A 22,968-nucleotide genomic window follows, 5' to 3' on the forward strand; every position below is an offset into this window, starting at 1 on the left:
AGGGGGGAGCTGCCTAAGCTAGGCCCTCAGAGGTAGTTAACTCAAGTCAAGGCTGGCCAGAGATGCCTTCCGCCACTTGGGATTCTCTTGTTGAAGCTTTCCCACTTTGTATAAAAATACTTAAATCGCCCTGGGGCTAAGGGGAAGAGGCCCCTACAGGTATTTTTCCTGCAACAGCCCAGCAGACTCCTTCTTACAAACAGCTTGTTTATGATGTTAAACTGATCTCCCATTGGCAAATCCAGGCAACAGCATTCTGGCATGTGGCTCACACATTAGGAGTGCACTATACCAGAGCGTCCTGAAGGAATATTTTTCGTAACATCATTCCATAAATTTGAATTGTCTGCAAGGCTGTCTTAGTGGGGCACCATGGTTCATTCGAAATAATAGAGTTCTCTTCAAGTACAGGGATAGACATTGGCAGGTATGTCACCAGAAATTGTATGTCAGAGATAGCTCACAAGGGAAGTACATAGTAGATAAAGGCTTCCCCTAGGACAGAGGAGACTGTGGGTTCCCGTGCACTGCAGACGTTCCTGCTTGGGCTGGAGCCCAGGCTCTGAGACCCTTCCCCCCAAGCTCCAGCCTGAGTGGGAACACCTACACTGCTATTTTTAGCCTCGTAGTGCAAGCCTTATGAGACTGGCTGCCACATGGCTTTTTCTGCAGTGTGGATACACCCCATGGCACACTTCCTACTATTCTGCTCCTTTAATGGCCACACTTGGGATCTTTTGGTCTGAAAAGGAGAGTTCCACTGTTGCATGGCCAGACTTATGGCCAGTTGGCTTTTGAACCTTTTCAGACACCAAAGGATTTGGTATCTACCTTGATAAGGTAGGACAGCCATTTGCTGTGTATTTTCTTTGAGCCTATGGCAGTTGTTACTGCAGTAATTTTATACTACCTCTGGCAGAGCTGCAGGTCAGCCCGCTTTCAGGCACAGAATGCCTTACCTGAAACTCTAGTTCACACTATTTTTGCAGTCATTCAGTTGCTCACAATGGCTAAGGAAAAAAACAGATGAATTTGGCAAAATGGCAGCCTCAGGATGGCCTATGACATCAAATTGACCTCTTAGTTCTCAGACCAAAACTGGGATGGGGAGGAGTTGGCTGGTTTCTTTTCATAGCTGTGATCTGTCCCATTTGTGACTGTGCTTTTTGTTTTGGGGTTTTATTCCATAGAGGGTTAGAGTTTGAGACTGACTCAGTGGGTGGGCACTTGTGGGAGAGTTCAAATCCCTGCTCCAGTGACTACTTAAGTTGTCATTGCCCCCCCACACTTGAGCAGCTGGGGACATGCGCACGGCCCTGGCAGAAATTTAGATGCCATGGGGACCTTATCAGTGGAAACTTAGGTGCCTGCAGGGTTAAGGAGCTGCTGGGAATAGGAATTTTTGCAGCTCTAAATGTTGGACTTAAAGGCTATGTCTACACTATGCAGCTTTTAGCGACACGGCTGCTGACAAAAAACTTCCACCTGCAACAAGAGCGCTCCTGCTGACAAAGCGCTGTTCACACCAGCACTTGTCATTGACAAAACTTTTGTCTTTTGGGTGTGTGTGTGTTTTTTTAAACACCTCTAAACAACAAAAGTTTTGTCTTTCACTTGCCAGTGTAGACAAAGCCTTTGGAACCTAAAGTGGCAGTTTAGCGCCTAAGCCCCCCCTCGTGAACCTAGCCCCTGGATCTCAGACACTAAGAACAAGGCGAAAGGACTAAAGATCACATCTGTCAGTCCTGTGTTAAATTAGAATGCTGTTTTTAAAATCAAGGCACAGGATTGCCTGCACTTCAGATACCAGGTCCCAGAGCAAACTCTTACTCTTTAATGTCAGCAAAATGAAACTGATTAAGCTTAAAGCCACTCTCCTGCAATCAGGAACATGAAAACACGATTTAAAAGTGTTCAGCAAACATTATTAGCTCAGTGTCCTCCCCAGCCAGCTTGGAGTCCTTGCCCTTTGGATGAGGCTCTCCCTTTTTTTTTTCTCCTTCCACCCAGCCCCTCTGTCAATCACATTTGTATTTCATCTACCTTTTACATGTGCTTTTCTGCGGGACGAGGAGACTTCTCTTGAGGGACAAGAACAGAGGCTGTCCCAAGGTAGCCGTTGTGCTGTTTTCACTAGGAAGCTGATAGCACCAGCACAGAATGAAATATGGCAAGTGGAGTGACAGCAGCTGTGTCTGGAGTGGCCTTAGATCCTATAATTACAGCTCCCTTTATTACCTCTGCTAATGGCCCTCCAGGATGACAGAAATGATAATAAATTAACAGATTATGAACTCCACTTGCCACAAATTATGTGTGTGGGTTTAAAAAAAAATTCTGGGACCTCACCCTGCCAAATCACTGAAATAAAAAAACCCAAATGTCACTACATCAGCTAGGGCAAATCAAATAACTTTCCACAGGGGATATGGCAACCTGCAGCTGGAATACATGGGAAGGAAATGCATGTGTGGCTCTGTGCTAGAGGTGACCAGGTACAGTGCTAGGGTATAGCAGAGCGAACGCAGCTGCAGCACATCACGGTAGATTCCTGAATGCTTCAGTACAAGGGCATAAGCAGTAGGAGTGGTGTCAGGAAGTTGAGTGCTCAGCACCCTTCAGGACCAGGCCCTAATATAGTAGCACAGAGACAATCATGTCTCATTGCTGAAGGTTCCCCAGTGTCGTAATCTAGTGGAGGCGATTTACCTTTCATTGCTGGGTCTTTCTGAAGGCTGTGCTGGCAAACAGCACAGGTAATGCAGTCATATTGCTGGAAGTTCTTAGATGCTGTATCATTAATGCAGTTGGGCTCTGTATATTAGAGAGCTGGTCAAGGTGAAACCAATATATACCTCTCCACACAGCAATTGCAGCATCAGGGCCCTAGGCTGTATAATCTTCGGGGCTCTATCTTTCTGATTGTCAAGCAGTGCCCAGGACAACAGAGCCATGATCCTTCTACTATAAAACAAATAAATAAAATTGGGGAACTGGGGGCCCTAGCTTGCAAGCCAGTTGCTGGCCCCCCACTGTTGTGCTTCTATGCCAGTCTGCTGGTGCAAAGCTGCTTAGTTGGCTTCCTGAGAATTCCCCTGTCAGAGGGGGATCTCCAGGCAGTATAGGCCTAGTGTAGTTGGCTCTACACCACCAATCTTGTTTGCCTGGCCTAGGGAGCATTGCTATGGCAAAGGATGCATGACCAACAATCCCCAACTGCCATAACTATCCCTTGGGTTGGGGGCCATTGTGGCTGGGTGGAAGTTAGAGCAACCCTAAATAGTGCTCTAACTTGCACCAAACAGCCGTTAGCCAGCTGCATGGGTTACAAAGGTGACATAAAACAGTTTCTTTGCTCTGTGTTGAGCAAAGCTCAGGCAGACCTGAGCAGCTAACCCTGTATCTCTATTTTTGCATTCAGTGGGGTTTTGTCTATGTACTGTTTCTTATCATTCCTGCCTCCCTAGTCTTGTTTCTTCATTGGTATAGGAGGCAACTGGTGAGTTTGCTGTGCATATAGATTAGGTCTTTATGGCCAGTAACTCTCCCAATTTTAGTCCAACTAACAGAGATTCTGGAGAATGGACAAGAACAGAGGAGATGGCTGAAGCTGGGTGTAGAGTCCATGCTGATGCAAACTGACTTGTAACCTCACACTGCTACTAACTAGCTCCAATTGAACAGGAAGCTTCCTTCTTCCTGGGGACAGGCTTGCTCACTGCTTCTAGTTCTTACCACAAATCTCGACCTAAACTCCTCGGGCCACGTTCTGATCTCAGTGACATCAGCGTAAATCCAGAGTTCACTTCGCCTGGGGTCCATGGAGTTACTTAATTTATACCAGTGTGAGATCAGAATCTGGCTCTTTAAATCACAGTTCTCTGGTAATGACTGATCTCTGAGGGGGGTAAGAGAGACAGGCACAGGTGCCATAGGTCAGTGGTTCTTAACCAAGGGTCCATGTACCTCGGGGGTACACAGAGGTCTTCCAGCGGGTATGTCAACTCATCTAGATATTTGCCTAGTTTAGAACAGGCTACATGAAAAGCACTAGCACAATCAATACAAACCAAAATTTCACACTGACAGTTTATACTGCTCTGTGTACTATATCAGAGTTTTTCAACTGGAGGGGAGGATCATAATTTATTTTATAAGTATATGGTAAAAATGAGAAAGTCGGCAGGTTTTCAGTAATTGTGTGCGGTGACACTTTTGTATTTTTATGTCTGACTTTGCAAGGTGAAACTTGGGGTACACAAGATAAATCAGCCTCCTGAAAGGGGTACAGTAGTCTGGAATGGTTGAAAATTACTTGCATAGGTCCATCTAATATACACAATTCATTTCCAGCGAGCATACTTTCTAGCAGTTTTCCACAAGTGCTTGCCATTTGTACAGGCCATGAAGGAGGCACTGTATGTAACAATACAATGGCAGTATAGGAAGCAGGCCACATTTCGCTCTTACGTGGGTGCCTGTTGCAGTCAATGGAGAGCATGCCTGTGTGAAAGGGGGATTTAGACCAGCAGCTGCAGGTGGAATGGGAGTTAGGGTGCAGAGGCGACACTTTGGCGAGAATGACTGAGCCCAGGGGGAATCAGAACCCAGCAGGAGATGGGGTTCCACGGTGTGTTTTGAAGAGAAAGTTTAGGACACAGTTCTGTGCAGGAGCAAAGGGGGCTGTTTCTGATGGTGCTGGCATAGTGGGGAAAGGATGTACTGCCTGCTGGGACTGGGGACAAGTAGGTCAAGCTGGAGATGTCATGGATGACATCGTGGGAAGACTGGTGATTAATAAGGTGTACTTACAGAGGTGGATGCATCTGAGCATTGCTCTGGGAGGCCAAAGGAATCAAAGCAATGCACAAGATCCATAGAGAGCAGGATGGACTTTGTACACGCACCTGCAAAGCCACATACTGTGCACACCAGCAGCTGCAAAGAAAGGAAATAACTTGGAAGAACTGATTGACGCTATCCAAAAAGAAAAGCAGGAGGAAATTCTGTGTGTCTGGGCCCCATTACCAGATGGCTGAACACCTCAAAATCTTCACCATATTTATTGTCACAACACCTCTTTTAGGGAGAGAAGTGCTATCATCCCCATTTTACAGATTGGGAACTGAGGCAGAGTAAGACTAAGCAACTGACCCAGGACAGCTGTGAGAGTTGAATCTAGGGCCCTCAAGGCTAGAGCCCAAACCACTGGACCAGCCTTCCTTTCCGTAGCTGAATGAATGGATAATGCCACAGTAGTTGGACTGAGGGTAGGAATGGGGAGTGCAGATAGGAGAGAGAGAGAGGCTATAAACTTTGGGAACCGAAGCTATAACTACTCTGCACAGCAGACGTCCTCTCTCCCAGAGGGGATAGCATCAGCTCCACATGCAGTAGAGGGCAGTGTCAGCAAGGTGTCAGGAGATCAGGAGCCTGATACGCACTTCACCTCAGCCCATTCTCCCATTTACTCAGAATACTGCCTTCAAGGGCTGGGGTAAAGGGGACTGTATACTAACTGCCGAGGAGGGGCTGAGGACAATGAAGAGGCAGATCTAAGAGAAACAGATTTTTTAAAAGAAGGAACCCATATGTTACTGTTCTCTTGGCTGTGACAGCCTGCAGTAGGGGGCACCAAACTTTACTAATGTGAAAACTGAACCCTCCAGGACCTCCACGCACTTCTGGCGGAGCACAGCTAACTCAAGAACGCAGCAGGTCCTTCCTATACAAATATATCCAAGGCCTGGAACAGGCCTGGATTGTTATCTGGAGAGAAGCCTGTGGCAATGGGGATTCTGCGCGAGCATCCCTCGCATAATGATGATAGACCAGACGCTGTTGGGCAGATAGCTCTCAGCTAGGGATTCAATCTAACTCATTTCACTCTCTATTCCAGCTTGTCTCCCTGGTGGTCTTTAGCTGTTCCCTTATTCCCTCTGGCACTCCTCCCCAATGGATTATCGATTCCTCCCTCCCACGCACTGCTACCCCCAGACCTCTCTCACACACACTCACACAACACGTGACAGCTGATTGGTATCTGTTAATTAATGTAGCCTGGGGCCTCTTTTCTATTCAGGGGCCTGATAAGGGAAATTGGATGTCCAAGGGCTGCCATGCCATTATCACCCTTTTCTTCCCCTGGCAACACAAACACAAAACATGGCGTAGTGATAAATAAATAAGACTAACCCATCCCTCTGCCCTCACTTCCTTGGGCTGAGATAGCACAGATAGAAAAACAGAACCCACAATCGGTCAATACAGCAATCACCAGCTCTTTTGTTAATTGCTGACTTGATAACAAGAGAAATCAAATGATCACTGCAGTGGCTGGTGACCTGGGCCCAGACACAGCGACGTGAGCGGTGAAGGCTGTGGGAATAAAGGGCATCTCACTGCACACAGTTTGCAGCCTGCCGGGCTAGGGAGTCTCAGAGGCAGAGGCTAATGAGCTCAGACAGGGCTGCAGGAGGAGAGTGATCCAGGGGCAGAGGATGCTGAGTTATGAGAGAAAACTGGAGGGAAAAAAAAAAGCCAGTGTTGGGGAGAGAGGCAGCAGCCTGAAGGTGAGAGAGGGGAGAGAATGCTACACCAAGTCTTAGGTGTTCCTGCTGCTTAGAAATACCCAGGCCTTCCCATTTCAACTCAGTGCTGTGAAACTCTATTGCCAGGACAGGCTGCCCCAGTGCTGCCCAAGTGTAAACAGAGACAGACACCCCGCTCAGGTCTCTGTCAGGGTGGACAGGGACACTACATACCGTGATTTCTGACAAATAGACGCAGGGCAACTGTGTCCATTCAGGATCCAATGTCAGGCTGCTACAGAGCCTGAGGTCATCTCTGCCATATCGCTCCTTTATCTGAGGCTCCAGCAGAGTTTTTCCTCATAGCTTTTCTGATGAGGTCTGATCATTTCTGGAGAAATCTTTCTCAAACTCCCTTTTATGTCAGACACTGGAGCAGAGAAAGCCTCTCGTCTCACTCTCCTCTGTCACGTGGGTTGTGAACTCACTCTTCTTTTGGTGTGAGCAGTGCTTTGTGCCTCCCAGTTTATGGTTATTTTGTCTGTATTTGGGGAGGGTCTGCCTCAGGTCTGCCTGTCTCTGTAGTGAGCTCTATTCATGTGGGCCAGGATCTATGTCTGTGGAGGGATCTGTACCATCTTGCTGCTTGGTTTGTTCATACTGACGCATCTGTTGGTATTTTAGGGTTTGGTCTGGCAGCCTGAGCATTTTTCAATATTGGGTGGGGCTCTTTCACTAGAAAGCTGGAGTCGCTGAGTGCGGGGAGTCGTGATGGTCAGAAGTGGATAATGTTTTCATATGGATTTAACTTTTGATCCTCCAGTGTGCTACAGTGGAAGAGAATTTGCCACTTGGCTGAGATGGCATTTTGATCATGATGAGCTTGAAACTCAGGCAAGCGTCTTCTCTTCCTACCCCATCAGGAGTCCACTCTCTCCCTTTGGAGTGCTTCCCTGTCAAGTCAGCAGAGTTCCTGGCTGGGGTATGGAGACAATGGGTTGCATTACATAAAATACAGCATGAGGAACAGGGAAGAAAAGTACCTACCAGGCAGTACTGCAGGAGGAACAGGGTCAGGGTACATCCCACCATGGTGTGGCCTGAGGACTTGGCTGTATTCAGGACAGCGCTGCAAGGAAAAATGGGGAACACAAAGGATGGATTCCAGGCAGGGCTTCAGGTGGACTGGGAAATAGAGAGATGGGTGAATTCCAGAGGTGCCAGACACTACATGATAGGGCCACGTAAGTACCTAGACAGGGCATGTCTACACGGCCCACAGCAGCAAGCCTTCCAGCCCAGGTCAAGAGACGTGGGTTCCCAGTACCACACTAAAAATAGCTCTGTAGACATAGCAGCTCAGACTCTGAAGCCTGGGGGGAAGGAGGTGGCATTAGAGCTCCAGCCCAGGCCACAACTTCAGAGCACTGTCTCCACAGCAGTTTTTGAGTGCTAGCAGGAGCCCCACAAACCCAAGGACGTTGACCAGAGCTGGCAGGCTCACCACAGGCTTTGGAGAGGTGCTCAGAGATTCCATGTAATGAGCAGGGGATTGGGAAGATGGAGTGACTCCCAGAAAAACTGGGGAGCTGTGGGGGATACAGCCTTTGGAGCCCATCCCAGTTTGACCCTGCTTGTCGTTTGCCCTGCCAGGTTTCTCTAATCTCTCTCTGGGGGACCAGATGAGCCTCCTGCAGAGCGCCTGGATGGAGATCCTCATCCTGGGCATTGTGTACCGCTCACTGCCCTACGAGGACAAGCTGGTCTATGCCGAGGACTACATAATGGATGAGGAGCACTCGCGCCTGACGGGGCTGCTGGAGCTCTACATGGCCATCCTGCAGCTGGTGCGCCGGTACAAGAAGCTGAAGGTGGAGAAGGAGGAGTTTGTCACACTCAAGGCCCTGGCCCTTGCCAACTCAGGTAAAGCCATGACCCGGTCTGGTGTGAGGCTCAGGGAGCCAAGGCCAACATGGATCTAGCATTCTAAGATGCTCCTGAGGAGTCAGAGGACTAGTGCCTGGCAATGCTCTGCCTCCTGGTAACAATGAGTCTCTCCAGTGGGTCTAACACAGCACCCACTCTCCCACACTGTTTTTCCTTCAGTTTAGAAGAGAATTGAGTACCTGGTGGAAATGTAGGCCTTATCTCCAGGGGGTCTGGAAATAGGGTATAGACCCTTTTCCCTCTTAGAATGCTGCTCCCAATATGGGCCCTGGTTGGAGAGGAATGACTGGCTGGGACAGGAGTTGAGGTATGAAATATGAGCCCTTTCACTTGCGAGTCCCCAGCTCCAATCTGACCTCAAGTTTGTTGAGAGAAGGGACTGGCTGGCTTTGGGAGACAGAACTACTGAATATGGAGCTTTTTCCCACTAGTGTACTGGATCCAATCAGACCTAGGTCAGGGGGACAGGCTGGATAAGGGAATGGGATATGGAACCCTTTACCTTGAAGTCACCAGTTCCCATTCAAGCCCAGGTCAGAGGGAGCCAGATGGCTCTTGGAAAATGGGATTCAGCACTTTTTGTTTCAAAGGCCCTGTCTGAATCTGGTCCAACTCAGTGGTGACTAGAGAGAAGTCAGACTGTAAAATCAGATTTTATACCCTACTCAAATGTATGGGTGTATGCTGGCCAGTGTGAAATTAGTTGAGAGTTCCAATCCCAGTTGACAAGTGGCTACAACACCAAAACCACCACTACAGTCGGCACTGACTGTCCCCCTTCATTGGCAGCCTCACCAGAGAAGCCAAGGTCTGAACAGGCCACAGAGAGTAAACTCCACTTTAGCCAGAAAATGGGGAGAGGCCCTCCAGAGCAGAGTGAGGTGCACTGGTTGGGATTAGGGCAGAGAAAGCTTGCCCCAAATCACAACAGATAGTGTGTGCTATGTTAATACTGCCCATGCAGCTGAAAAGGTTGCTACTCGCACATCTGTCCACCAGGGAACAGTGAAAGTCATCAGAGCTAAAGCTACTGCATGATGAGACCTGCATGCCTAAGCTTTCAGAGATTCATAGAGCTTAAGGCCAGATGGAGCCATTAGATCATCTAGTCCAGTGGTTCTCAACCAGAGCTCTGAGGTCCCCTGTGGGGCCACGAGCAGGTTTCAGGGGGCCCATCAAGCAGGGCCAGCATTAGATTTTCTGGGGCCTAGGGCAGAAACCCAAAGCCCCACTGCATGGGGCTGATGCCCCGAGGCCTGCCACCTGGGGCTCAAGCCAAAGCCTAAGCCTGAGCAACTTAGCTTTGCAGGGCTTTGCGGGGACCCCTGGAGTGTGGGGATCCAGGCAGTTGCCCTGCTTGTTACCCCCTAATGCCGGCCCTGGCTTTTATATGCAGAAAAAATATGTTGTGGCACAGCTGGGTTGTGGGGTTTTTGTAGCCTGTTGGGAGGAGCCTCAGAAAGGAAAAAGGTTGAGAACCCCTGGTCTATAACACAGGCCATTTAACTTTACCCAGTTATTCTGCCTTGAGCTCAATGAGCTGTGTTTGTAATAGTCTAAAACATAGCTTCCAGAAAGGCATCCAGTCTTGAAGATATCAAGAACTGGAGAATCCACCACTTCACTGTGTAGCTGGTTCCATGGTTAATCACCCTCACTGTTAACAGTTTGGCCTTACTTTCTCACATGAATTTGTCTGGCTTCAGCTTCCAGCTATTGGTTCATGTTATGCCTTTCTCAACTAGATTAAAGAGCCCTTTAGTGCCTGGTATTTTCTCCCCGGGAAGGTACTCATACAGCTTAATCAAGTCATCTCTCAAACTTATTTTGGTAAGCTAAACCAATCAAGCTGTTTAATCTCTCACTGTAAGGCATTTTTTTCAGTCCTTGAATAATTTTGTGGCTCTTTTCTACATCCTCTTCAATTTCTCAACCTTCTTTTTAAAATGTGGACACCAGAACTGTATGCATTATTCCAGTTGGTTTCCCCAGTGCTGTAACAGAGGTAAAGTCCTCCCCCTACTCACTACTCCTGTTTATAAGACCACATTGGCCCTTTTTGCCATAGCTTTGGAGTGGCAGCTCACGTTGAACTGCTTATGACCCTCTAAATTATTTTCAGAATCACTGCTCTCCAGGATACAATCCCCCATTCTAGCAGTATTGCCTGCATTCTTTGTCCCTACATGGATAACTTGACATTTGGCTGTATTAAAAGGCATTTTGTTTCAATGGTTGCTCTGTATGACCACACGGTCCTCATCATTAGTTACCACTCTGACAATCTGTATCACCCACAAGTTGTATCAGCAGTGTTTTTATATTTACTGCCAGATCATTGATGAAAATGTTGAACAGCATCAGGCCTAGTTCCAATCCCTGCAGAACCCCATTTGAAGATGATTCCCCATTGACAACTACTTTTTGAGATCTGTCAGTTAGCCAGTTAACATGCTTTATTGCTATCCTACAGTGCTAATTTTTTAATCAGTGTTGTGTACTACTAAGTCAAACACCTTACAAAAGTCTACGTCTATTTTTTCTATGCAGTTACCTTTATCAGCCAAACTTGCAATTTCACCAAAGAACAAAATCAGGTTTGTCTGACATGCCTTATTTTCCATAAAATAATGCTGACTGTCAAATGTTATATTCCTATTCTTTATTAATGGAATCCTGAATCAGCTTTTCCATTATTTTTCTTGGGATTGAACGCAGGATAACTCGCCTGTAATTCCGAGTCATCACACTTGGTCTTTTTGAATATTGGCATATTAGCATTCTTCCAGTCTTCTGGACTTTCCCTGGTATTACAAGATTTATTAAAAAATTATCAGTGAGCCAGAAAGCTCCTGAGCCAAATATTTTAGGATTGTTGGGTACAAGTTATCTGGGCCTTCTTATTTAAATTTTAAATTTTAAAAATGTTCATGCCTAGATGTTGTCTAACGTTGTCCTCAGTTACTCAGGGACTGAAAAGTAGTTCTTCATCCTCAGATAATGAGATTACATCATTCTGCTTCTTTCCAAATACAGAACAGAAATATTTATTGAATACTTCTGCCTTTTCTGCATCATTATTAACAAGTGCACAATTTCCACATAGTAATGGAGTACTGTTGCTAGATTTTTTGTTCCCTAATATACTTTTTAAATAAACCTTCATTATTGTCCTTAGCCTGACAGCCATAGATTTTTCCCTGATGTCCTTAGTTTCCCTTATCAATTTTCTGCACTTCATCACTTCTAATTTATATCGATTGCCATCTATTTCCCTCTTTTTCCATTTGTTATGAGTTGCTTTTATATTTCTAATTGCTGCCTTCACTTTGCACTGTACCAGGATGGGCTTTTAGCCACAGTGGACCTCTTTCTTGATTGTGGCTTTTTGGCAATCTACTAAACTCTTTATGAAGAAATAGCCTCTAACCTAAAAGGAAGGTCCCTGCATTACACTGGGAGCAGAAACCAGAGCAGTGATGTGAAGGAAGCTACAGGCCCTAACACCCACCCAGTTGGGCTGAAGTGCTAAGGAGTACCACAGGAGGTTGTTTTGTGGGCTATACTCTAAGTGGGGACATATGAGCTCGATGCTGCCATCAGGGTTTTTTGCAATAGGCGCTTCAGTACTCAGTGTTGCTCTCTCTCTCTTGACCATGCTCATGCCTGGGGTATAAGCAGGGCAATGCCCAGCTCAGGATGCTGGAGCAGACAGTCTGTGGGGTGAGTTACAGTGTGTGAGATCTCCCTGCATGCCTCTGTTTTTTTCCTGTGGAAAAAATAGGATGTGATCATGTAACTAAAAACTGCATCACAATCTATACACACAGGAGTATGAATTAAGGTTGCACAGTTGACCTTAGGCTGGCATTTTCTAACTTTTTAGAACTTGACTTAACCTTAATGTCCTTGTAATGTCACTATGGACTCAATTTCCATCTCGAGGGGCACACTTGCACAAATGCAGGGACACACATAAATGCCTTCATGCAAATGGCCAACACCTGCACCTACAGATGTACCTCTGAGCCAGTCCCCAACTCTACTAATCATGAGCTAATTCAGTTTAAACTAAGTGGAAGGATAAACAAAAATAAGTCTGCAACTAGGGACTTTGATTTCAAAAGGGCAAACTTAAGGGAATTAGTTAGGGAAGTGGACTGGACTGAAGAACTCAAGGATATGAATGTACAGGGGGCTTGGAATTACTTTGCCAAGTTGCAGAAGCTATCTGAAACCTGCATCCCAAGCACAGGGTGGGAGGAAATTCAACCAAACTGGATGAGCAAGCACCTCCAAGAGGTTATTAAGAGAAAGCCGAAAGCCTACAAGGAATGGAAGATGGGACAGATCAGCAAGGAAAGCTACCTCCTTGAGGACAGAAAGTTTAGGGAAAAAGTGACAACTGCCAAAAGCCAAATAGAGTTGGACACCTGTAGATGAGGGGAAAGTAGTGGATGTGTTGTTCCTTGACTTTAGCAAAGCTTTTGATACGGTCTCCCACAGTATTCTTGAGGGAAGTTAAAGAAGTATGGGCTGGATGAATGGACTATAAGGTGGATAGAAAGCTGGCTAGATAGCCAGACTCAACAGGTAGTGATCAATGGCTCCATGTCTAGTTGGCAGCCGGTATCAAGCGAAGTGCCCCAAGGGTCAGTCCTGGGGCTGGTCTTGTTCAATATCTACATTAACGTTCTGGAGGATGGCGTGAACTGCACCCTCAGCAAGTTTGCAGATGACACTAAACTGGGAGGAGTGGTAGATATGCTGGAGGGTAGGGATAGGATACAGAGGGACCTAGACAAATTAGAGGATTGGGCCAAAAGAAATCTGATGAGGTTCAACAAGGACAAGTGCAGAGTCCTGCACTTAGGACGGAAGAATCCCATGCATCGCTACAGACTAGGGACCGAATGGCTAGGTAGCAGTTCTGCAGAAAAGGACCTAGGGGTTACAGTGGACAAAGAAGCTGGATATGAGTCAACAGTGTGCCCTTGTTGCCAAGAAGGCTAACGGCATTTTGGGCTGTATAAGAAGGGGCATTGCCAGCAGATCAAGGGACATGATCATCCCCCTCTATTCAACATTGATGAGGCCTCATCTGGAGTACTGTGTCCAGTTTTGGGCCCCACACTACAAGAAGGAAGTGGAAATATTGGAAAGCGTCCAGCAGAGGGCAACAAAAATGATTAGGGGACTGGAACACATGATTTATGAGGAGAGGCTGAGGGAACTGGGATTGTTTAGTCTGCAGAAGAGTAGACTAAGGGGGAATTTGATTGCTGCTTTCAACTACCTGAAAGGGGCTTCCAAAGAGGATGGATCTAGACTGTTCTCAGTGGTAGCAGATGACAGAACAAGGAGTAAGGGTCTCAAGTTGTAGTGGGGGAGGTTTAGGTCGGATATTAGGAAAAACTTTTTCACAGGAGGGTGGTAAAGCACTGAATGCGTTACCTAGGGAGGTGGTGGAATCTCCTTCCTTTGAGGTTTTTAAGGTCAGGCTTGACAAAGAAAGCCCTGGCTAGGATGATTTAGTTGGTGTTGGTCCTGCTTTGAGCAGGGGGTTGGACTAGATGACCTCCTGAGGTCCCTTCCAACCCTGATTTTCTAAGACTCTATGATCGCAAAGGAAACTAAAGCCAATAGTAAAAGGTTATATAGCTATATAAACAAAAAGAAAATAAGGAAAGAAGAAGTGGGGTTGCTGAGCACTGAGGATAGGGAGGAGATGAAAGATAATCTAGGCATGGCCCTCTGTTTTTAATAAGGCTAATAAAGAGCTTTGGGAATAGTGGCTAATGGGAGTGAGGATATGGAAGTAGAAATTACCACATCCGAGGTGGAAGTCAAACTCAAACAGCTTAATGGGACCAAATGAGGGGACCCAGATAATCTCCACAGAAGAAGAATACTAAAGGAACTGCCACATGAAATTACAAGCCCACTAGCAAGGATTTTTAATGAATCTGTAAACTGGGGGGATGGTCATACCCTTTACCTGGAGAATTGCTAATACAGTACCTATTTTTAAGAAAGAGGAAAAAAGTGATCTGGGAAACTACAGGCCTGTTAGTTTGACCTCAATTATAGGCAAGGTCTTGGAACAAATTTTGAAAGAGAAAATAATTAAGGATATAGAGATAAACAGTAATTAGGCTAAAATACAACATGGTTTTACAAAAGTTAGGTCATGCCAGATTAACCTGATCTCCTCCTCTGAGCAGATAACTGAATTTTTAGTAAAAGGAAATGCAGTAGATTTAATCTACCTGGATTCCAGTAAGGCATTTGATATAGTTCCACATGGGAAATTATTAGTTAAATTGGAAAAGATGGGGATTAATGAGCGAATTGAAAGGTGGCTAAAGAACTGGTTAAAAGGGAGACTACAATGGGTGATACTGAAAAGTGAACTGTCAGCCTGGAGGGAGGTTACTAGTGGAGTTCCTCAGGGATCGGTGTTGGGATCAATCTTATTTAACATTTTCATTAATGATCTTGGCACAAAAAGTGGGAGTGTGCTAATCAAATCTGTGGCTATCACAAAGTTGGGAGGTATTGCTAATACGGAGGAGGATCAGAATAGCATACAAGAAGATCTAGAGGATGTTGAAAACTGGAGTAATAGCAATAGGATAAAATGTAATAGTGCAAAATGCAATGTCATGCATGTAGGGACTAATAAGAATTTTTGCTGTAAGCTGGAGACACATCAGTTGGAAGCAACAGAGCAGGAGAAATCCTAGGTGCATTGGCTGACCACAGGATGACTGTGAGCCACCAATGTGATGCAGCCGTGAAAAAGGCTAATGCAATCCTAGAATGCATCAGGTGAGGTATTTCCAGCAGAGAGAGGGAAGTGTTATTGCCATTACATAAGGCACTGGTGAGACCTCATCTGGAATACTATGTGCAGTGCTAGTCTCCCATGTTTAATAAAGATGAATTCAAACTGGAACAGGTGCAGAGAAGGGCTACTAGGATGATCAGAGTAATGGAAAACCTGCTCTACAAGAGGCAACTCAAGGAGCTTGGCTTGTTTAGCCTAACAAAACAAAGGCTGAGGGGAAATATGATTGCTCTCTATAAATAATGGAGAGGAGTTATTTATGTTAAGCACCATTGTTGACGCAAGAACAAATGGATATAAACTGGTCCTCAACAAGTTTAGGCTTGAAATTAGACAAAGGTTTCTAATGATCAAAGGAGTGAAGTTCTGGAATAGCCTTCCAAGTGGAGCAGTGGGAGCAAAAACATAACTAGCTTCAAGACTGAACCTGATCAATGCGGAAGGGCTGGTATGATGAAATTGCCTACAATGGCATGTGGCCCATCTGCAACTGCTACTAGCAAGAATCCACAGTGGCCAGAGATGGGGCACTAGCTGGGGAGGGCTCTGAGTTACTACAGAGAAATTCTTTTCCAGGTGTCTGCTTGGTGGGTCTTGCCCACATACTCATTATCCCCAGGTCAGATTGGAAGAGATCCTGGGGTTTTTTCACCTTCCTCTGCAGCATGGGCATGGGTCAGTTGCTGGTTTAAACTCAAGTAAATCGTGGAGTCTCTTTAAATTATGATTTGAGGACTTCAATAATTCAGCCAGAGGTTATGGGTCTATTAAAAGAGGGGTGTGTGTGTGTATAGGAGTGCCAGTTTTGGTTGTACATAGTCCTGGAGGTTTCAGCACATTAATCTTTAATTCCTGGATACTCAAGGAGAATCCTGGAGGGTTGACACCCCTATGTGTGTGAAGTTCTGGGGCCCTCAATGTGCAGGAGGTCAGACTAGATGACCACAATGGTCCCTTCTGGCCTGAAAGTCTATGTGAAGAAGCTGAGCGATTCAGCTGAGCACAGACAGGAGATTGCTGGGAGACAGCTTCCATTGCTGGAGCCCTGGCAGATCACTGACCCTTTTTGTGTGTAAAGCTTCAAGGAGCTGCTGTGTGGGACTACTGGAGAGAAGAAGGAGTGTGGTTTTATTTGGAGAACAACAACAAATAAAGAGCAGTGAAGACCACCATTTCCCAAATACTTCATTCGAAACATCCCGGCAGGGAGCAGGTTCTGAATCGCCTGTTGCCCTGTTATTCTGTGCTGTGTGTGCCACAGTGTCAGCCGTTACCACCCAGAGCCTAAGCATTCAGAGGAATTCTAGTGCTGAGGGGCTCCCCGCAGTTGAGCCCTAGTTAGTTTGGGGGATCTCATCCTGTCCGTAACCTTATCCCTTTATTCCCTGCAGCTGCCCTGCCTGAAGACATAGTGCTGAGGTGATTTGAGCACAGTTCTGCAGCAAGGGGTGAACTGTGCCACAAATTCTGTGAGGGTAGAACATGGAGACCCCTGCTCCTATGGGGCGCCAGGGTGCCAGCTTAAACTAAACTTTTGTTGTTGGGGGAGGCAATAGGCCCTGTCTGCAGCAACTTCAACAGACTGGCTGTCCATTATCACACGTTCACTCTGTCCCCCCATTCACGGAGCTCTGCAGAAGTGCAGGCATGGCTCTTGCTGAATGCACACGTTAGGAGGGAGTCCTTAGATTACCATGCCGTATGCCCCTGTGGGCCACAGCCTGGCAGCCTCCCTCCTCCTTGGTGCTCTGGCAGCTGTAAAAATTCATAGCCATTGATTTTGTAATTAACAGTTTATCAATGCAATCAACGCTCACTCGCTGATGGATTGCTGGGAAATTAATCCTGCACTGTTATTTTAGTTTTTGCAGGCCGCTGCAGATTTGGAGCTCTTCTCAGCATAGAGAAGGGCAATAGGCAGAGCGGGTTTGGGGTGCAGCTGGGTCTTTATAAAAGAAACAGAGGGGAGGAAATGGGAAATACATTGCTGCAGGATTCTTCGGCCTATAGAAATCAGCTGGTAAGGAGAAGCAGCGCTGTTACTCTGATTCACCTATCACACAACAGCAACCCCACTCCAAGAGTACCTGGTATATAAAGCGCAGTAAGGTACATGCTTCCACCCGATCCCACTGCCCCTAAGGGAATGAACACAGGGAGCGTGAGCTGGGGCATAGAGCTAGTGATAAGGATCAGATCTGGTGTTCTCATTTGAAGCTGACTCGTTGTATCTTTGGACAAGTCACTTAGCAGCTCTGTGCCTCAGTTTTCCCATCTGTAACACACCTCCCTCTCAGCTGGGGTTTGAGGCTTATCTGTAAAGCACACAGACTGGCAAAATACGATTGTAAGCACTCACCTCAAGGGCAAAAGCTTGTTGTTAGCAGCTGCCCATGTGCCTCAGATAGACTGTGCAGCCACTCCAGTCACACTGCTCAGCAAAAGGGGGGAGCCACAAAGCAGCTGTGGAGAAAGGATAGTTTTGCTGGTTAAAAGCCACACTGATGCCGCTCTGTGACCCTCTGCTCCACCATGTCCTGAGCTGGGTATGGCCCTGCCAGTACTCCAGGAAGTGTTTCCGTCTCTCTGCCATCCCGAGCAGCTGCACAGCAATTAGTTCATACTGATGAAGCTCTATGGAAGTGTTAATTATACCTACTGCGATCACTCCTGATTGATGGCACAGCAGCAGCCCCTCACTGTTCATGCCACTCCCCCTCGGGAACATAGAGGGCTGGTAGGCACAGGAGTAGCCAAGTACCCATCCTAACTTCAAGCTAGTTTCGTTCTTGCACAGCTCTCTAGCCCACCTGTAGAAGTGGTTTGGTTATAATGCAATTCACCAGCCACCCTTTGCAGCCCTACTGGCCCCTGAGCAGCCACTGCTAGAGTGCTGCAAAGCCTGGCACAGGGAGCCACACTGGGGGGCGCACCCACCACTTCCAGCAGCAGCCCTGCTAGCTCTTCTCACAGGGGCCCTGATGCTTCCTACCCAGGAGCTACTTTCCAGAAGCCGCAGCATTGACAAAGCCTTAGATTCAAATTAAAAATGCAGTTCTGTTTTTTGACCGTTGCTCTTTGCTATCTGTCTGCCCCCTCACAGATTCCATGCACATAGAGGACATGGAGGCGGTGCAGAAACTCCAGGACCTTCTCCATGAAGCCCTGCAGGACTACGAGCTGAGTCAGCGCCACGAGGAGCCGCGGCGGGCGGGCAAGCTGCTGCTGACCTTGCCCCTCCTGCGGCAGACGGCCGCCAAAGCCGTGCAGCACTTCTACAGCATCAAACTGCAGGGCAAGGTCCCCATGCACAAACTCTTCCTAGAAATGCTAGAGGCCAAGGTCTGACAGCCCTGGTGCCAGCCCGCTGAGGCCGGGGAACAAACTAGAAACAAAGACGCAGACACAAAGCAATCCAAACAGCAGCAGGGGCCGGCTTTTATCTCCAATCATTTATTATGGAAGAATTATTTAATGTCCAGTTGTCGGCCTGCTTGCCTGCCTGCCTGCCTGTCTGCAGAATCTCATGTACAGAGGGGGAAACTCTTTTAATCAGTCACCTGTTTCTCTGTGTTTATTTTCTCTGTAGGAAGTACCAGAGCGTGCACGCACTCTTGCACTTGCAGAAGGGGCTGAAGGGAATGTGGGCCCCTGAGCAGTTACGCTCTCTGCCCTATCCGGGCCAGCCTGTTCCCCAGCTCCCTCCACCAACTCTGGAGGGGTGATGTGGTGGGTTGAAGCAGGACATGAGGAAGAAAAGAGGCAATAGACTTCATCTCCTGGTGTTGTGAGGGAGGAGGCAGAGAGGGCAGCTCCTGCTGTTTGTCATCTCGTGCCAGCTTGCAGGCCCATGGGGCAGGTGCTTGTTTAGAGAAGAGCCTCATGGGACCTCTTCACTCGAAAACGGTTGCCTCCTGCACGCCTCTAGCCACATAGAACACATGTACGTAGAGGCCCCACTTCCAATGGGGAAAGATGTTCCTGCCCATGGAAGATATTTGGCGATCTTGTACAGTGTGTCATCACGCCTGGCTATTCCACGCCTGGGGCAATCCCACATTCGCCCAGGCTTGGCAAGTGGGAGGCTACATGTTTCTGAGAATGCGAGATCCCCCCCCCCCTCACGGGGAGGAGCCTGACATTTTGCTCCGGTGCTGGATTCACATGATAGTCTCTGCAACCTCACCCATGGTGCTAATTAAAATCCCCCCATTTCCACCATGCAGTGCGTCAACTCAGTAAATAGTCCTTCCCCCACTCATGTGACACAAATACCTGTCTGCAATAATGGGGCCCAAATGTAAATACCCCCCTCTCCTACCCAAGGATTACCCATCCATTTTTGAGAGAATGGATGTTTGCCCCCAGAGATGCTGGGACTTTACTCCACCCACTAGTTGGGAACAAAGGGAACTGTCCTTTGGAGAAAACTATGTACCGCAGGCCTAGGAAGCTGCTAGTTGATGCCAACTGAAAACACATTTAAATGGAGTCATTTAATCCCTGACTCCCACATACAATTGGCCATGTCCCTTGCCTCCCTTCCACCCCAAAAATAATCAACAGCCCATCTCAGAATGTTCTGTGGCCTCGTGAAGCCTCATGGGGCTGGCTCCAAAAGAAAATATTTCTTTTCAGGAAACTTTCATGGGGAAGGGTTTGTGCCTGTCCTACTCCCCACCTTTAACCAGGTTTCTAGAATGGCTTTTGAGGTGGGAACTACCACAACTCCAGCCGTCAGAGGGGAACTTCAGTGGCTGAAGAAATTGGGGAAGGAGTTTCAGTGACTACCTTTTCTAGGGCACTTGTTCAAAGCCAGCCTGACACAGTGATGGCTCAAAATTATCTTCTGGCACCAGATTTGGGGAGGGAGGGCGAAGAGTCTTGCTTAATTTATGCATCCTAAACCTACCAGCACGACTGGCACTCAGTGAGCCCTTGCTGGCAGTCTGAGGAGAAAGGCCATGAACTGACTGAGCAGGTCATCCCCTAGACGTAGCACCTCTGAGGCAAGGCTGAGGCACATTAGCACACAGTATCGTGGAGCTTGATCTCCATGAGAGCAGCAGGCATCATTGTCCAGGACTGTCATTCAAACTACATTTGCCACTGCTACACTCACTCCCTTTCTGGATCAACCACGTTAGAGAACAGACAGAACCACCCAATACAAGGCTTAGGTGGCAGAGCCAGCAGCCACTTGGGAGATGTGCATCCACTTCCTCAAGGCCAAGAATGGACAGCAGCCTTGTGCTTGGAACAGACTCCGGTGCTGATCACCAGCTGCTCTCGAAACAGACTTCGGTTGTATAAAACATCCATGTAATGCTCCGTGACCTGAGCTGGGAAACACGTATGGTTGGCGTGTAGCCAGCTCTGAGTACATGCTGCATTTTGGCAGCTGGTTCTGGCTGTGTAGCATCAGGTAATTTTACTCACAAGCTGGGATGGGCTCTACCCAGCACTGTGGCCAACACCCTGGATTCACGTCCTGTTAATGTCACTTCCACCTGGAGCTCTGCAGGCAGCTGCACTGATCTGTGTTCTGAGCGAGCCTGGCCATGCCTCTTTTCTGTGCACAGCACCCTGGTACAGACCTGGCTGTAGAAACCCTCAGAAGCGGTTAACATCAGTGGCCTCAGCCACAGGTCCCTGGAAGAAAGCCTTCTCTTTGTTGCAAAAGGGCTTGTCCTACAGTGCTACTGGTGGGACCATTTTTGAGTCACTAAGGGAAAGTTGAGCCCCAAAGGAGGGAGAAGAGAGGAAGGAGGGAGCTGCTGAATCGAGGTCCCATCTCCCCAAGGCTGCTGGCTAGTTCAGCCTGAATAGTTTAGTGGTGTAATTTGTGTAGTGAGAGGGGAGTGTAAAACTTCTGAAGTGCTTTCTGCGGTTATCGCCTCACCCTTCACCCCTAATGTGCTACCATTGGAGATAAGCAGAGCCTAAAGCAGGCTGGATGGATACATGCTGCCCTCAGAAGAGCTGCAGGACTCTTTCTCCATTTTATCTGCATAATCCTTGTGCCCATCACGTCCCCTCACACTCTAAGATGACAGACCCTGGACCAAGCCATATAAGTATCTCAGTGGGCTGGAAAAACCAATCAGTGTGTTAATGAATCGCTTTGCCTCTAAGCAAGGGCTGTGATCTCTCCCCTGGAAATGCAAAGGGAACACATGCCGGGAACAAACCCCAACAGCCGCCCCACCTTCTTTAACTAGGAAACAAGGCCACAGCTCTTTAGCACGTGAGGTAGTCATAGGAAACCTACATCCAGGCTTACTCTAACCAGCCAATATGATAGCAGTACTTAAAACTATGGGGATGGATGCCCAGGCGAGCAAGACAATGGCATTTGGGTTTATGGGTGTGTCACACTCCAGGCCTCTCACACTTAGAGAGCCTGGGGGGCTGCAGTTACTGCTTAGGCTAGTGTATGCTCAGCAACATCTCCCACACATGGTCAGCGATGTAACAATCTAGCCTTTAAATAGGAAAGAGGTTCTAGGACAGATTCCCTAGAAACCCTGTAGGGAATTCATGCCTTGTGTAAGAGTCATTGATCCAGTCCTGTACTACTGTAACTTCACATGGTGTAGGAGATGCTGGAATGCAAACTTGGGATGCATGTGGTTACTAAACACCTGAGATTAGTTTAAAACAAGACACAGAGGTAAGTGCCTCAACAAGTGTGCATAAGCATGAAGCCGAGTCCACCATTCATTCACACTAATGGGAGCTGCATCACACAGCTCCCACTCACTATGTACCACACACAGCAAAGCTTTGCATAGGCAGATAAACTAAATAGCAGGCAGCTGCTACAAAAGGTAGTCCTACTCAAGAGGGGACAGCGCCTCTTAGACAGTCACATTCCTCTTGGGAAACAGAGGTCTCTGGCCTCTAGAGCAAAACAAATTGCACAGGGATCAATTCAGATAAATGGTGAAACGCTGCATGGAACTATGTTTCTGGGCAAACACGGGCATTACCTTACAGTGAAACTATGACGCTACGGAAGAAACACTGAATCACAGCCTGGCAGTATAGTTCATGCCAAACAGGGGGCATTATTCTCTCTCATTAACCTGACTGCATCAATTTTTGAACTATTACAAACATATTATAAAATCATGCTGCACCAGAAAATATGTAGGAAACGATTAAAGGAAAAGTCACTGAGAAAGACCCTAAAATGTAACTGGTTGAGCTGAGAAAGAGCTTCCACTGTGTATCCACAAGCTGCAACCAGACACCTGGTCAAAGTCCACCCTGTTTCTGTGGCTGCACTATATGGGGAAGCCGGAGGGAGAGTGAGGCTGTACGAATGATGCAGGGAGTTGTAGTCAGACAGTGCAATAAACAGTATCTATTTTACTCAACTATTATCTGCTCCTGAAAAACTGTTAAATAAATAAATTGTATTCTTGTGGTACAGGGCATTTCAAACAAAACAAGAAATAAAACACAGACATGTACAAACTAAGCCAGCCAAGGTGATGTTTATTGGGTTTCTGAAATGCTCCTTCCCCCTTTGCTGAGGGGAGGTGGCATTTTGCAGTGCACTATAGGGAAACTATACCCATTTCACTTTGTATAGAGCACTATGATAAAAGGTTTAGAACAGACTGAACTATGAGA

The 22,968-nt window shown here is 47.2% G+C and overlaps 1 protein-coding gene across 2 annotated transcripts in view; it reads left to right on the forward strand.

Moving 5' to 3' along the window:
- The window catches only part of ESRRB (estrogen related receptor beta), a 166,438-nt gene extending 144,899 nt beyond the window's left edge, over window positions 1-21,539 (forward strand). For both annotated transcript variants that reach the window (XM_073349256.1, XM_073349257.1), the window contains 2 exons: window positions 8,184-8,453; window positions 18,431-21,539. In XM_073349256.1, coding sequence (XP_073205357.1) covers window positions 8,184-8,453; window positions 18,431-18,675 — 515 coding nt within the window. In that variant the 3' untranslated portion in view covers window positions 18,676-21,539. The remainder of the gene's footprint in view (window positions 1-8,183; window positions 8,454-18,430) is intronic.
- Window positions 21,540-22,968: the final 1,429 nt, after the last annotated feature.

Source organism: Lepidochelys kempii, chromosome 6 (assembly GCF_965140265.1).
Source record: "Lepidochelys kempii isolate rLepKem1 chromosome 6, rLepKem1.hap2, whole genome shotgun sequence".
Lineage (NCBI taxonomy): Eukaryota > Metazoa > Chordata > Testudines > Cheloniidae > Lepidochelys > Lepidochelys kempii.